Source organism: Phalangium opilio, unplaced genomic scaffold, assembly GCF_054372755.1.
Source record: "Phalangium opilio isolate 3A_F unplaced genomic scaffold, DU_Popi_V2 ptg000053l_1, whole genome shotgun sequence".
Taxonomy (NCBI): domain Eukaryota; kingdom Metazoa; phylum Arthropoda; class Arachnida; order Opiliones; family Phalangiidae; genus Phalangium; species Phalangium opilio.
Window position 1 is genome coordinate 3,787,131 of NW_028324172.1, and position 12,904 is coordinate 3,800,034.

General features: G+C 37.4%; 1 protein-coding gene across 1 annotated transcript; it reads left to right on the forward strand.

Annotated features, from left to right (window-relative positions):
* The first annotated feature begins 529 nt into the window (after positions 1-529).
* LOC149673096 (uncharacterized) lies at positions 530-998 on the forward strand. Its single transcript, XM_089840203.1, has 2 exons — positions 530-664; positions 741-998. Exons 1-2 carry the CDS (start codon positions 530-532, stop codon positions 996-998), a joined length of 393 nt encoding a protein of 130 aa, XP_089696329.1.
* The last annotated feature ends 11,906 nt before the right edge of the window (positions 999-12,904 follow it).

A 12,904-nucleotide genomic window follows, 5' to 3' on the forward strand; every position in this document is an offset into this window, starting at 1 on the left:
GGCCAAATTATGAAAGTATTGTCACTAAGAATAATTTAACTTTATTTAAAAATAAATTTAGCGCTACACATTCGGAATTTAGATAAATTATAACGAAATTGGTTCAGCCTCCAGCCTTGGAAGTTGAACTTAGCGAGCTGTATAAATTTGCCGTAGCAGACGCCATTTTTAATAAGACAATTTGTTCCTCCAACGTTGAAACCGGAAGTTCGAGAAACAGTACAGAAAAATATGGGCATCCGATGCTCTCAGCAGTTTTTGAACGTAGCCTAGGTTCCCATATTTTACTTTGGTTAAAAGCAGAAAATATATTATAGGCTCGTGTAGATAGTAATAATAAAAAATATAGTAAAGAAATAAAGAATAATTTGGATAGAAATTTTTTGTTTTGATACATCTAGTGTATATCCTTGGTAACCAACCTGCCAAAATTGATGTAATGATAAAAACATTGGTAAAGAAGTAAAAGATAATTGGACGATAAAAATTGTTTTTGAAACATTTTAAGCCTACATAAGGTGTTTTTACAATGGACAAAATGAGTGCATCAGACATTGAGAGAATATTCCAATATCACATTCAACGGCGCATTATAAGAACACTAAATCACTTTGAGAACATTTCATTGGACTGCGTTAGGAACACCATAACACATCAAGAACACGTGGTTGCGTTCTTAAATCGACTCCAAAAAAGTGCTCTTTTTATAAGCGTTCTTGAAATGATTTTCGAATTTGCAGCGTAATCACTGGCAGAGGTTACATCAACTAGCTAGACACGTTATATCTACTTCAAATTATGGGCTGATATATACCACAAATATTAGTAATGAGTTGAAACTTTATTGCTATTATGATTGGGCTTGTGATCGGGACACTAGAAGACCCAATTGCGGTTGTGTGGCTTTCATCAGGTCAACCTCTGTCACCTTTAGGTCGATGAAACAGAAGTTGGTTTCTTTGTCAACTATGGAAGCCGATTATGTTGAAGGCAGTTAAAAAACTGTTGTGGTTAAATCCTATCTTTAAAAAAATTTAATTATTTAATGAAAAACTAGAAAAACCAAACTTGTTGGACCAAGAGCCAGTAGCCTGGATCTTACCTCATAAAGTACAAAAGGTCTGACCATTGGAATGAGTTCAGTTTTAATGCTCATTAATAGATTTGGCCGTCTTACGCGTCACAGCTTGGGCAATTGAGGGGGGCGGGGTCATGTTTGACCCTAATGAGGTATGATTTCTTACCTCATGAGGTACATGAATAAAGAAGGTGGCAAATGATAGAACGGGAAATGGCGATTCCAAATATATGAAATCTGACGTCATCAAAGGGGGCCATCAATAAATCAGACGGGGGTTAAAATGGTCGAATGAGGTATGAATTCTTACCTCATGAGGTACATGTATGAATCCGGTGTTGTTTGATAGATCTGGTCGTGCTTAATAACAGAATATAAAATCTGACTGGAAAATACGCGGCTTAGGTTTATTCTGACGGCCTGATTCTTGCGTCAGACTATGAAAACTTCGTGCCTCATAAAGCTAGATTCCCACTCGACCGAAAAAAATCGGCGCAAATCACGCAGCATACGGTAGACATTTTACCTTACGCCGTCGTCCGGCTGTAGACTGTTCACACTACGACTGAATTTTGAGTTTGGCGGTAGATATTTTTGGGTCACGTGACAGATTAGAGTGGTTTCCATAACATTTATTTCGCACTCTGAATTGGTATCTCTGTCCCATTGTTGATTAGATCGTACAAGAAAGTATATTATCTAACCTCCTCAATAAAGACTTCCTTATTACCATCTTACCTCTATTTACTTCCATTAGTTAAATTTTTCTTCCTTCGTGGCATGTTTCCGACAAAAAAACATGGCGGCTATCAATCTATATAGCGTATGCGTGCGCTCTTTAAATTTATGACGCAGTCTGTGGGATAATATCATTGCCTGAGACACCGGCGTAACGCCGAACACGACCAAAAAATAGAAAACAACTTACGCCCGGCCGAGCGGAAATTCCGTCGGGCTCGGCCTAAAGATTTTTTGGTCGAAACCCTTTCTGCCTGGTCGTGTTTTCCGTCGAGTGGAAATCTTGCTTAAATGCAGCAGGTGTTACATTGTAAAAGCATCCCCACTGATGTCAAGTATATTAAACTTAACTTGTTTTAGCGAGTTGCCTCTGATTCTAAGGAGGTAATGTGGTAAAATATTTGGGACTGTGATATAGAGATGAACTTAAATCGGCATCATTTAATAAAAGAGCTATTTCAATTCGGGGGTAAGGAGAGTTTTTGAGGCGGGGTTTCGCCAGTCCCCGCCCAGGTGCCTTATTGTGCGCAAACTTTAGCATAGAATTCTACGACGGCCGCACGGAGGGAGGGTGAAAACCAGCTCCGTTTATTGCCAGGCCCAAGTGTGACGTTTCCCCCTTCAACTGATGTAGCTCTACACAGGCCCATTTTATTTCAAACTCATTCAACTTCTAACGTTCAATTATTATTTAATGCAAAGAGAGAAACAAAAATATTACATTTTAAACGTCGTCTGGTTCATCATCCGAATAAGTCTGATAATCAACGTTTACGGTTTTATCGTCATTGTCATGAGGTTCATTTTCTGGTGTTTCTTCTAGAGAGTTAGGAACTAGGTCACCATTCAGTTAATAGGCCTTTCCGAAATAAACCAAAGGTATCCTGGGTAAAAGGTCCGACAGCAGTTAGTTCGAGTTAGTTCCGTTCTAGCAGCAGCCAGTCACACCAAATTTACTCTCACAGTCGCCTTGCGTGGCGTAAGCATGGAATTCACTTGACAAAAAACGACTTTGCAGCTGGACGTCAAACGTCAGATTTGTTTTTTACGTTGTCGCCCAGCGTTATAGCGTTTTCACTTAGCGTGTTACCGCAAATAATGAAACCAAGGCTTAACAGATAAACTGAGCATTACACCAATTGCAGCCCATCTATTTTCTTTCTTTTCTGTAATCTTTGTGTCTAATATCATAAAGATATGGATGGTTACTAACCTCTTCAATAAAAATTTCAGCATTGAACTGGGATTTGTACTAGTAACCACTCGATTAGGAACGAAATTAAAACTTCGGATTGCGTACGTCTTTTTCCGAACACGGGTGGCTGAAAATGACGTCAAGACTCAAGCTTATTGCTGATTGATTTGCGCAGAACGTTAACGTTTAACGCGACCGAAAAAATAGAAAGCTAACATCGCCACACTCAACGTAATTTCTGTCCAGCGTAACCATGTTTTTATTCGGTGGTCCCTTGACGTCGGGCGAAAAGTCGTGATTTACGGCAAGTGAAAATTATGCTGTACCTTTATTGGCCTCTTTCTAAGATTTAAGGTCGTAATAGTATTTTTGTACTTTCGTTTGCTTCAAAAACTCTCCTTACTCCCCCCGAATTTAATTTAATTTTACAACATTAAATCGTTAAAATCAGAGGCAACTCGCTCAAACAAGTTAAGTTTAATATACTTGATATCAGTGGGGCTGCTTTTACAATATAATCCCTGCTACATTTATGCTTGATTCCCACTCGATGGAAAATACGACGGAAGCCCGGCAGAAAGGGGTTAGACGGAAAAATCATTACGCCGAGCCCGACGGAATTTCCGCTTGGCCGGGAGTAAGTTGTGGGTTATTTTTTGGTCATGTTCGACGTTACGCCGGTGTCTCAGGCAATGAAATTATCCCACTGACTACGACATAAATTTCAAGAGCGCACGCATACGCGAGATAGATTGATAGCCGCCATTTTGTTTTACCAAGGCTTATCGGAAACATGCCACCAAGAAATAAAAATGAAACTAATGGAAGGAAAAAGAGATTAGACGTTAATAAGGGAGACTTTATCAAGGAGGTTAGAAAATATCCTTACCAATTCAGAGTGCGAAGTAGATGTTGTGGAAGCCACTCAAATCTGTCACGTGAACCAAAAAAAAACTACCGCCAAACTCAAAATTAAGTCGTAGTGTGACGATCTACCGCCGGCGCTGGCGTAAGTTAAAATTTCTACCGTCAGCTGTGTGATTTCCGCCAAATGTTTTCGATCGAGTGGGAATCTAGCTTAATGAGGCAAAAGTTGTCTTAATCTGACCAGGGAGAGAGGGAGAAGCCGCCTAATGCTAACAGAACTCGTATCTAGCGGGAAGGGGTTGAAAACGGGGGTATGAAATACTATGTTCTCTCTCTCTCTACCTTGGGTCATTCGGTGGATCATTGAGCATGCGCGAAGTGACATCACGAATAGTCGCTACATGAGATAAAAATTTTGGATTTTGCGCAGTGGAGCTCGCGGTGGCCCAGGCGATACTACCCCAGTTGGCTGGGAAATTAACTTCCCCCACCCAAAAGAGCGACACCTCGCGCTATTCACGCGGCATCTCCCTCTCTCCTTGATCAGGCCGTCAGATTAAACCTTAGCCGCGTATTTTCCAGTCAGATTTTATATTCTCTTATTTAGCACGACCAGATCTATGAAACAACACCGGATTCATACATGTACCTCATGAGGTAAGAACTCATACCTCATTCGACCATTTTAACCCCCGTCTGATTTATTGATGGCCCCCTTTGATGACGTCAGATTTCATACATTTGGAATCGCCATTTCCAGCTCTATCATTTGCCACCTTTTTTATTCATGTACCTCATGAGGTAAGAAATCATACCTCATTAGGGTCAAACATGGCCCCGCCCCCCTCAAATGCCCCAGCTGTGACGCGTAAGACGGCCAGATCTGTTAATGAGCTTCAAAACTGAACTCATTCCAATGGTCAGACCTTTTGTACTTTATGAGGTAAGATTCAGGCCACTGGCTCTTGGTCTATGTACTTTGATTCCCAATCGTCACTAAACTGTGATCGAAAGTTCACAATTAAGTGGAAAATCAGAAATCTAAACATATTATTTCGTGTGAGAAGTTATAGCTGTGGGTATATTTAATCCATTTGTTAGATCAAAAGATAATAATGCCGATGTTTTGACGAGGATTTTACCAAAAGTACGTTTATGAATGGTTCTAAATTGGTAAAGTTATGTGCCTAAAATTCGTCAAAGAGGGGAAGTGTTTTCAATATTAGACTTCGACACACAGCCTTTGCATATGATTGGTTAGATACTCTGGCTCCGCTTCTAGTCCCGGTTCCGATGGGGTAAGATTGTCAATTGCGTTCGATCTTTTCAATGGTCGTAGTATCAGAAATATATTACCTTGCAGTAATATATTTCTGGTAGTATTGAATAGCCAAGTTTCTGTTTTTACTGAAGCTTAAAATTTATAGCTAAATAGATAATAAGGTATTATTTTAATAAGTTCGATTTATAATTGCGACCGGTTATTAATTTTGATGGGAATATTCAGTTTAAGGTTAACTAAGACCGTTTCTACCACCAACCTCACCTTGCTTATTCGGAAATCTTATTTTGACTTGATTTCATCAACATTGGGAATTTTGATTTACAACATTTTGTCAAGCTATCCCAACCCATTTCATCGTCCCCGAAAACCAGTCCATCCTCTGCAGAATTATGTATTTTAAGTGATCAATGGAGTGTTTTATTCCAATTAATGATTTTATTAAACTAACTTTAAACTACTGTCGAATTAACACTCAGAACTATCTTACACTTTCAATTAAAACCTTTAAATAATGATTTTTGTTTTTTGCGATGTTTTTCCAAGGAGGAACCCGTACAAAAATTTTAAGCTGTAATTCATCTGCATACGCGCTTTTTTATCGCTACCACGCTGTAATATGTATACATTAAGGCTACATTTTCTGCAGCTCGAAAAACGCGAAAATTTAACAACAATTCCAGAACTGTTTGTTATCTGTTAATTGTCTGTACTGGCAGAAATATGCAGCGCGATTCTGCAAACGCGATGCAAAAGTAGAAATAATAGCTGCTAGTTTAAAACTGTGACCACAGTTATAGACATGTTACAGATCTGCAAAAGTGATGGAAAAGTAGAAATCCAGCTGCCAATTTAAAACTGCAATTTGACTATATTTATTGACATGTTACAGGTTTGCAAAAGTGATGAAAAAGTAGAAATACCAGCTGCCAATTTAAAACTGTAATTTGACCATTTTTATAAATATGTTACAGGTCTGCAAAAGTGATGGAAAAGTTGAAATCTAGCTTAAAATTTGCAGACCTGTAACATGTCTATTAAAATGGTTAAATTACAGTTCTAAATTAGCAGCTGGATTTCTACATTTCCATCACTTTTGCAGACCTGCAACATGTCTATAAAAACGGACAAATTACAGTTTTAAACTAGCAGCTGGTATTTCTACTTTTGCAGAGCGTTTGCAGAATATCACTGCATATTTCTGCCAGGCTAGACAGTTAACAGTTAACAAACAGAAAATGTAAAAACGGCAGTCAATTTGCAGTTCAAGAAATGCTATGAATTTTTCCAGTTTTTTTAGCTGCAGAAAATGTAGCCTTAAAGTATACATATTACAGCGTGGTAGCGATAGAAAAGCGTGTATGCAGATGAATTACAGCTAAATATTTTTGTAAGGGATGAGTACAAGTTGGGAATCCAAAATAAACCTCTCCAAGTCGAGACGCAATTTAGAGGCTATTTTTTAATATTTAAATAAATATAATTGATATTTATTAATTTAATCGTCATTAATTTACCTTGATTCTAGTTAAATCGTTTTAAGAAACTTTATTCCTAAAATCATTTTAAACATAGTTATTGTTGACGTTTGAACTCAAGCGTAAGCCTCTTTAACAATTTTTGGAAATTTAGGGTATATAAGGCGACTGATTCACAATAACTGATAAGAAAACCCGCAATGACCCTGCAAAGCATCTGAAATGCGCCTGCAATGATCATGCGAAGTATATAAAACGCATCTGCAATTATCCTACAAAGGATCTAACTCGCGACTGCAATTATCCTACAAAGTATCTGAAACGCACCTGCAATGATGCTGCGAAGTATGTGAAACGCACCTGCAATGATCCTGCGAAGTATCTGAAAAGCGCCTGCAATGATCCTGCAAAGTATCTGAAACGCGCCTGCAATGACCCTGCAAAGTATCTGAAACGTGACTGCAATTATCGCACATATTATTATCTGAAACGCGCCTGCAACTACCCTACAAAATATCTGAAACGCGTCTGCAATTATCCTACATAGTATCTGAAACGCGTCTGCAATTATCCTACATATAGTATCTGAAACGCGTCTGCAATTATACTACAAAGTTTCTGAAACGCGCCTGCAACTACCCTACAAAGTTTCTGAAACGCGTCTGCAATTATCCAACAAAGTATCTGAAACGCGTCAGGAATTATCCAACAAAGTATCTGAAACGCGCCTGCAATGACCCTACAAAGTATCTGAAACGCATCTGCATTTATCCTACAAAGTATCTGTAACGCGACTGCAATTATCCCACATAGTATCTGAAACGCGCCTGCAACTACCCTACAAAGTATCTGAAATGCACCTGCAATGACCCTACAAAGTATCTAAAACGCGGCTGCAATGACCCTACAAAGTATCTGAAACGCACCTGCAATGACCCTACAAAAAATCTGAAACGCACCTGCAATTATCCTACAAACTTACCTCTTTCTGACTGTAACATGCATATAAAAAATCTGAAAGTTACCTGTAATGAGCCTTCAAACAACCTGATTTCATACGGGAATTACTGTTTCCCCTCATTTTTCTAGCTGTAAGATAGCTATTTTATGACTGTAGAGTAGCTTAATTAGGTATGTATATCTGCTCTACTAAGTTTTCCAGCGACAGGTATTTTTTTCTGCAAAACTTCTAAAATGTTCTGCAGTGCTCTCTGGAATGAATCTAAATTTTGTCTGAAGTTGAACCTTTTTCAGGTTTATTTCAGTATTATTCCAGATTATTCCAGTACATTTGCAATATATTTCAGATCGAACAAAATCTTCTTAGAAGCAAAATGCAGCCATAAATTTTTGTACGGGAAGTGACATCTGAATATTCCCGGCTTTCGAAAAGAATGAGAGAGAACGGAATTTACTTCGACTTCTACAAAGAAATTGATAACCATTTCGTCAGTGGGCGTGGAGCACTGTTTGTCGGTGACGAGTCCATTTCTGAAACTCTATGGAGAAACAGATATAAATTAGAAAAATTGAACCGAAAAACACACATTGGGAAAAAGGCTTATGCAGAAATATATGAATATTTTTATTTCAAGAAACGGCTTCCTGACAAAGTTCTCAAACGAGTGGATTATCTGTAAGTGAAATGAAATGCACACTTTAATTTAAAATAATTCGATGGCCACCAAGTTAGAGCCGATATAGTGTAATCGAAAAAGAAGTATAGTAAAATTGTTTTTGTCATGTTTAAAACATAGTTTTCACGTCACTTAGCATAAATTTAAACTAAAGAAGAACCCAAAAACTAAAATCATGAAACTTAAATGTGTGTATAAATTAATTTCCATGCTATTTTAGAATTTTAAGATTTGCTGAGTCGAGACTAAACGAACCAAGAGAAAGACGTAATGCTTGGCGTATTTGGAAAATGCTTCAAGAAAAGTCTGAGCTTCAAGAATTTGGACCCCTGTCTGTTGGATTTCTAACTGAAGGTTTTATGATCATTCTTTTGGGACTCTCTTTGTCATCGATCGTCCTGTTTTGCGAAATAATCATCAACGTTACTTGGTTGTCGAAGCCCAAGAAGTCACGTAATTGCCTCTTCGAACGTCAACAAAACATGCAGTAGTGTTTCATTCTGTATACAATTGTATGATCATAAATGTATGTCATTGATTGATTATTGGAGCATTCCATTTCATCTCTGGCATCTTGATCATATTTTTCACTATGAATCTGTCCATATCTTTAGGGAAAATATCTTTTTAACTTGGTGTTTCTTTCCTCGAACTTTGAACATTATCTCTCTACACACTTAAATTCTATTATTTAACTATATCCTTTATGTGGCCTTCGGAAATAATTGACAATTTTCGCGTAAAACATTTTGGCAAATGCAATTTTAGTTGATGAAAACGATGGTAAGTCGTTTTCAAGGAATTGGTGTTTTACAATTGTCTCCTTAAATCTGAAAATTTGAATATCCATAACTTCTGCCAATTCAGTTTTCATTAATTTTATAAGCCCAACATATTTTACATTGTTGTCAGACTTACAAAATCATAGTTTTACCGGCTTTCTTCAATTTTGGTAGTTCTTTCATAAAACATTGTCAAAATTTATGCTTGAAGTAGAATATACCCTGTTTCAAAATATCAATATATTTATAACTATAAATAGCAACTACACTGCATTATAATCAACGATCCTTTGTATAAGGTGCAAGTAATAGAAAAGGCAAAACGTGTTTTTAGCTCTTATCTCCAAAATTAATACAATGGGCTTTACAGCTAATTAAGGTATTTGAACATGAAAGAGCATTCACGTTTACTAATCATTTAATATTTGGTAACACTAAGCTTCTGGCATCAAATAATATCAGTACATAATTTGGAAACTTTAAGGTAACGTATTTGCCTGACAATTGCGTTAACCGCTATAATGATATCGTTGTAATAAAATAATTAAACTAGCTCCTTGAAAACTTTACGAAACCTGAATTTTCAATAAAAACACCAGCACAATTGCACAGCTTCAAGGCCTTTGGACTTGTCGTTAAAAAAGTTTTTATTATGTCACACCGAGTTAATACTAATCGTATTAAGTTAATATTTCTGCTTTTTTAGAGTAAAGTGTGGAGTTTTTGCATCTTTAAATAATGAGGTATTCTTATTTAACAACTCAAAGAAATTTGTAAATATCTCCTCTACATGTGCTATAGCCCGGCATTTCAAAGTTAAACTATATTAGCACCTCTGTTAAACAATGTAACTTAATTTTTAACGGATATTTTTATATTCTCAATAGGGCCAACGATAATAGACAGTAAAGAGCGTTGTCATTTAGCTGTGGCAGACAAGTCTAACCACACACCTCTAAATAAGCCCGAGAGGCTTGGAGTAGATATCCCTTCTTAGATGTTTTGATTAAACGATTTTTATTAAAGAGGTTTATTCTGTGATCTGACCCGTTTTAAGGATTTTCAAGTTTAATTTTGTATCGATCATCCCAAATTCCAGATATTGCTTGAGCATGGATGACTAATGTTTATGAGTTTAAATATAAAGGGTTATGGTATTTATTTTTTCCCACGGGCTATCACACAGATAATATTTTAAAATCTAAAGTTATTATGGTACATCGTTTTAAAAATACTTTTTCTGAAATAGTATAACAATCGAATTGAACGCTCATTCACTCCATACTAGCGCAGACATAATAACCTCGTAAACAATGTCTAGTGTTGAAATAATTTGATCTATGCATGTGCAATTTTGATAACACCTTACGCGTGAAATTTATAAAATTGAGAAAGAAAGATTATTTTATGAATCTCGTTACTCGAGGTAGAGTTAAAATTGACTATCCGAGTTTCGTAAGTTTGCTTATTGCTTGTAAATAAAGTAGAATATCTTCATGCGTAGAAATTAAAAATAAAATGCTCACAATTTATAATAATAACTCTAAATATCAATTGTAACCGATTTGGAATAAAGATTTCCTATACACAACCATTCTAAAATATAAAACATTGGCTTCGACACTCGAAGTTAGTAAAACTGATGAACAGTTGTATATTCATATAACGGACATTTTAGACTAATGTACACAGTATTGAACAAAGTAATTATCATATATAATCAGTCGTATCAAAATATAATAAAGATTAAATGATATTGGCAAATATTCAATTGAAAAAAAAACTGCATTACAATTATTGAATCACATTTAACAACCAAAATGTATACAACTATTAGTGTTTATTGTAAGAATCAACGGTACAAGAGTACTGACATAGAGGCAGAGGGATTTACATCCCCTATAATAATAATATATCCCCATGCAATTTATTTCGAGATTGTTCCTTATGGAGGATTAACGAATTTAGAAAATTAATATTCCACCTTTATACTAAATATACAAGATGTTTATGAAACGTCTGGCCAAATTTAGGTAGCGTGTTCTTGGAGTCACTCCGAGTGAAAAATTCCAAAGAACCATGTACCTAAATTACGCCATTTCAGAGTTATGAGCTTACAAAAGTAGCCCCAAAATCAACAAAATTATGAAACTTGTATTATGGCTTTCTCATCTTGTTTTCGATAAAACGCTCACTTGCATAAGCCAACCGAAAGAAATGAGAGACTAACAGTTTGGAAACAGAAGAGGGCGATTGTGTGTAGAAGTGTGCTGTCGCTTAGAAACATGTTTACATTTCATTAACACAGGTTGTTTTAATAATCATTAACACATGTAATTTTAATCGATATTAACACAGGTACCTTTAATTTTTATTACTACAGGTACATTTAATTCTTATTAACACAGGTTGAACAGAGAGCTTGAAATGCAGTTTACAAGAATTGTTCAGTGTTCACCATTAACGTTTATGCAAACTAGGGCACGTCTTGTAAAGGATTCTAGAACACGGTGAAAGATGTCAGGCGTGTTTCGGATACTCTCACAGCCGTCAATTATGCGTTGTCTCAGGTCTTGGACATCACGGACTTCGGTGCGGTAGATCAAGTCTTTGAGATGTCCCCAAAGAAAAAAAATCGCCCTGGATTTAAATACGGAGATCTAGCTGGCCACTCAACAGGTCCACCTCGACCTGCCCACCTCCCGGGGATCGTGGCATCAAGATGGGCTCTAACTTGACGACTGAAATGTGGTGGCGCCCCGTCGTGCATGAACCACATTCATTGATGCAATCTTAATGGTAGGTCGTCCAGTATGGTAAATCATTTTGTAGGAAGTTCAAAATTCAAATACGCCTCACCATTTAGCCTTGGTTGTAGAAAGACGGGTCCAATCAAATTATCGCCGACAATACCGCACCATACGTTTAGACTAAACTGTACTTGGTGTGACCTTACGGTAGTAGCGTGGGGGTTTTGTTGCCTCCACTCATGAAGATTATGCAAGTTCAGTATGCCATCACGGGAAAAATTGGACTCGTCAGACACTAGCAGAGTTCGTGGGAATTCTAAGTCAATCACCCGGGCCATAAACCACTGACATAATCCTAGTCGTCTAGGATAGTCAACTTCGTTTAACGACTGAATCTTCTGCAAATGATATGGATGGTACTGGTGTCCGCGAAGGATCCTCCAAACAAGAACATGGTTGACGCCGAATTGGCGACCAACCCTCCTCGTGATGGTTGAAGGATCGTCCTCGATAATAGTTAGTACTGGTTCTTCGATGACGTAGGGAACGTCTCGTGCTTGGGGTCCGGCGGATTTTAATTTGCCGGTTTCCTTTAAGCGTCTGTCAACAGCCGTGAATGTTTGGTGAGTTCGTAGCTCTCGTCGAGGGAACATCTCTTGATAAAAGCGCCTAGCTTCCCGTGAATTCCCATGAGCCTGTCCATTACATCAGATGCATATCCGAGTACTCAGCATTTGAGTAATACACCATACTTAGATAACGTTATTCTAAAGGTGCGCTTAAAAAGTACAAGACGTTTATACCAATTCGACTTAATTTTTTAAACTAATGCTGAGTACTCGGATATGCATCTGATGTAATGGACGGGCTCATGGGAATTCGCGGGAAGCTAGGAGCTTGTACCAAGAGAATTACAACCCGCCGGACCCCAAGCACGAGACATTCCCGACGTCATCGAAGAACAAGAACTTACTATTATCGAGGACGATCCTTCAACTAACAACAGGAGGGTTGGTCGCCAATTGGGCGTCAACCATGTTCTTGTTTGGAAGAGCCTTCGCGGACACCAGTACCATCCATATCATTTGCAGAAGATT

Bases quoted from the DNA above. Each gene is read 5' to 3' on its own strand.
- LOC149673096 (XM_089840203.1), top strand. From the start codon at position 530: ATGGACAAAATGAGTGCATCAGACATTGAGAGAATATTCCAATATCAC. The intron at 665-740 runs GTGGTTGCGTTC...TCGAATTTGCAG, and splicing joins CCATAACACATCAAGAACAC to CGTAATCACTGGCAGAGGTT.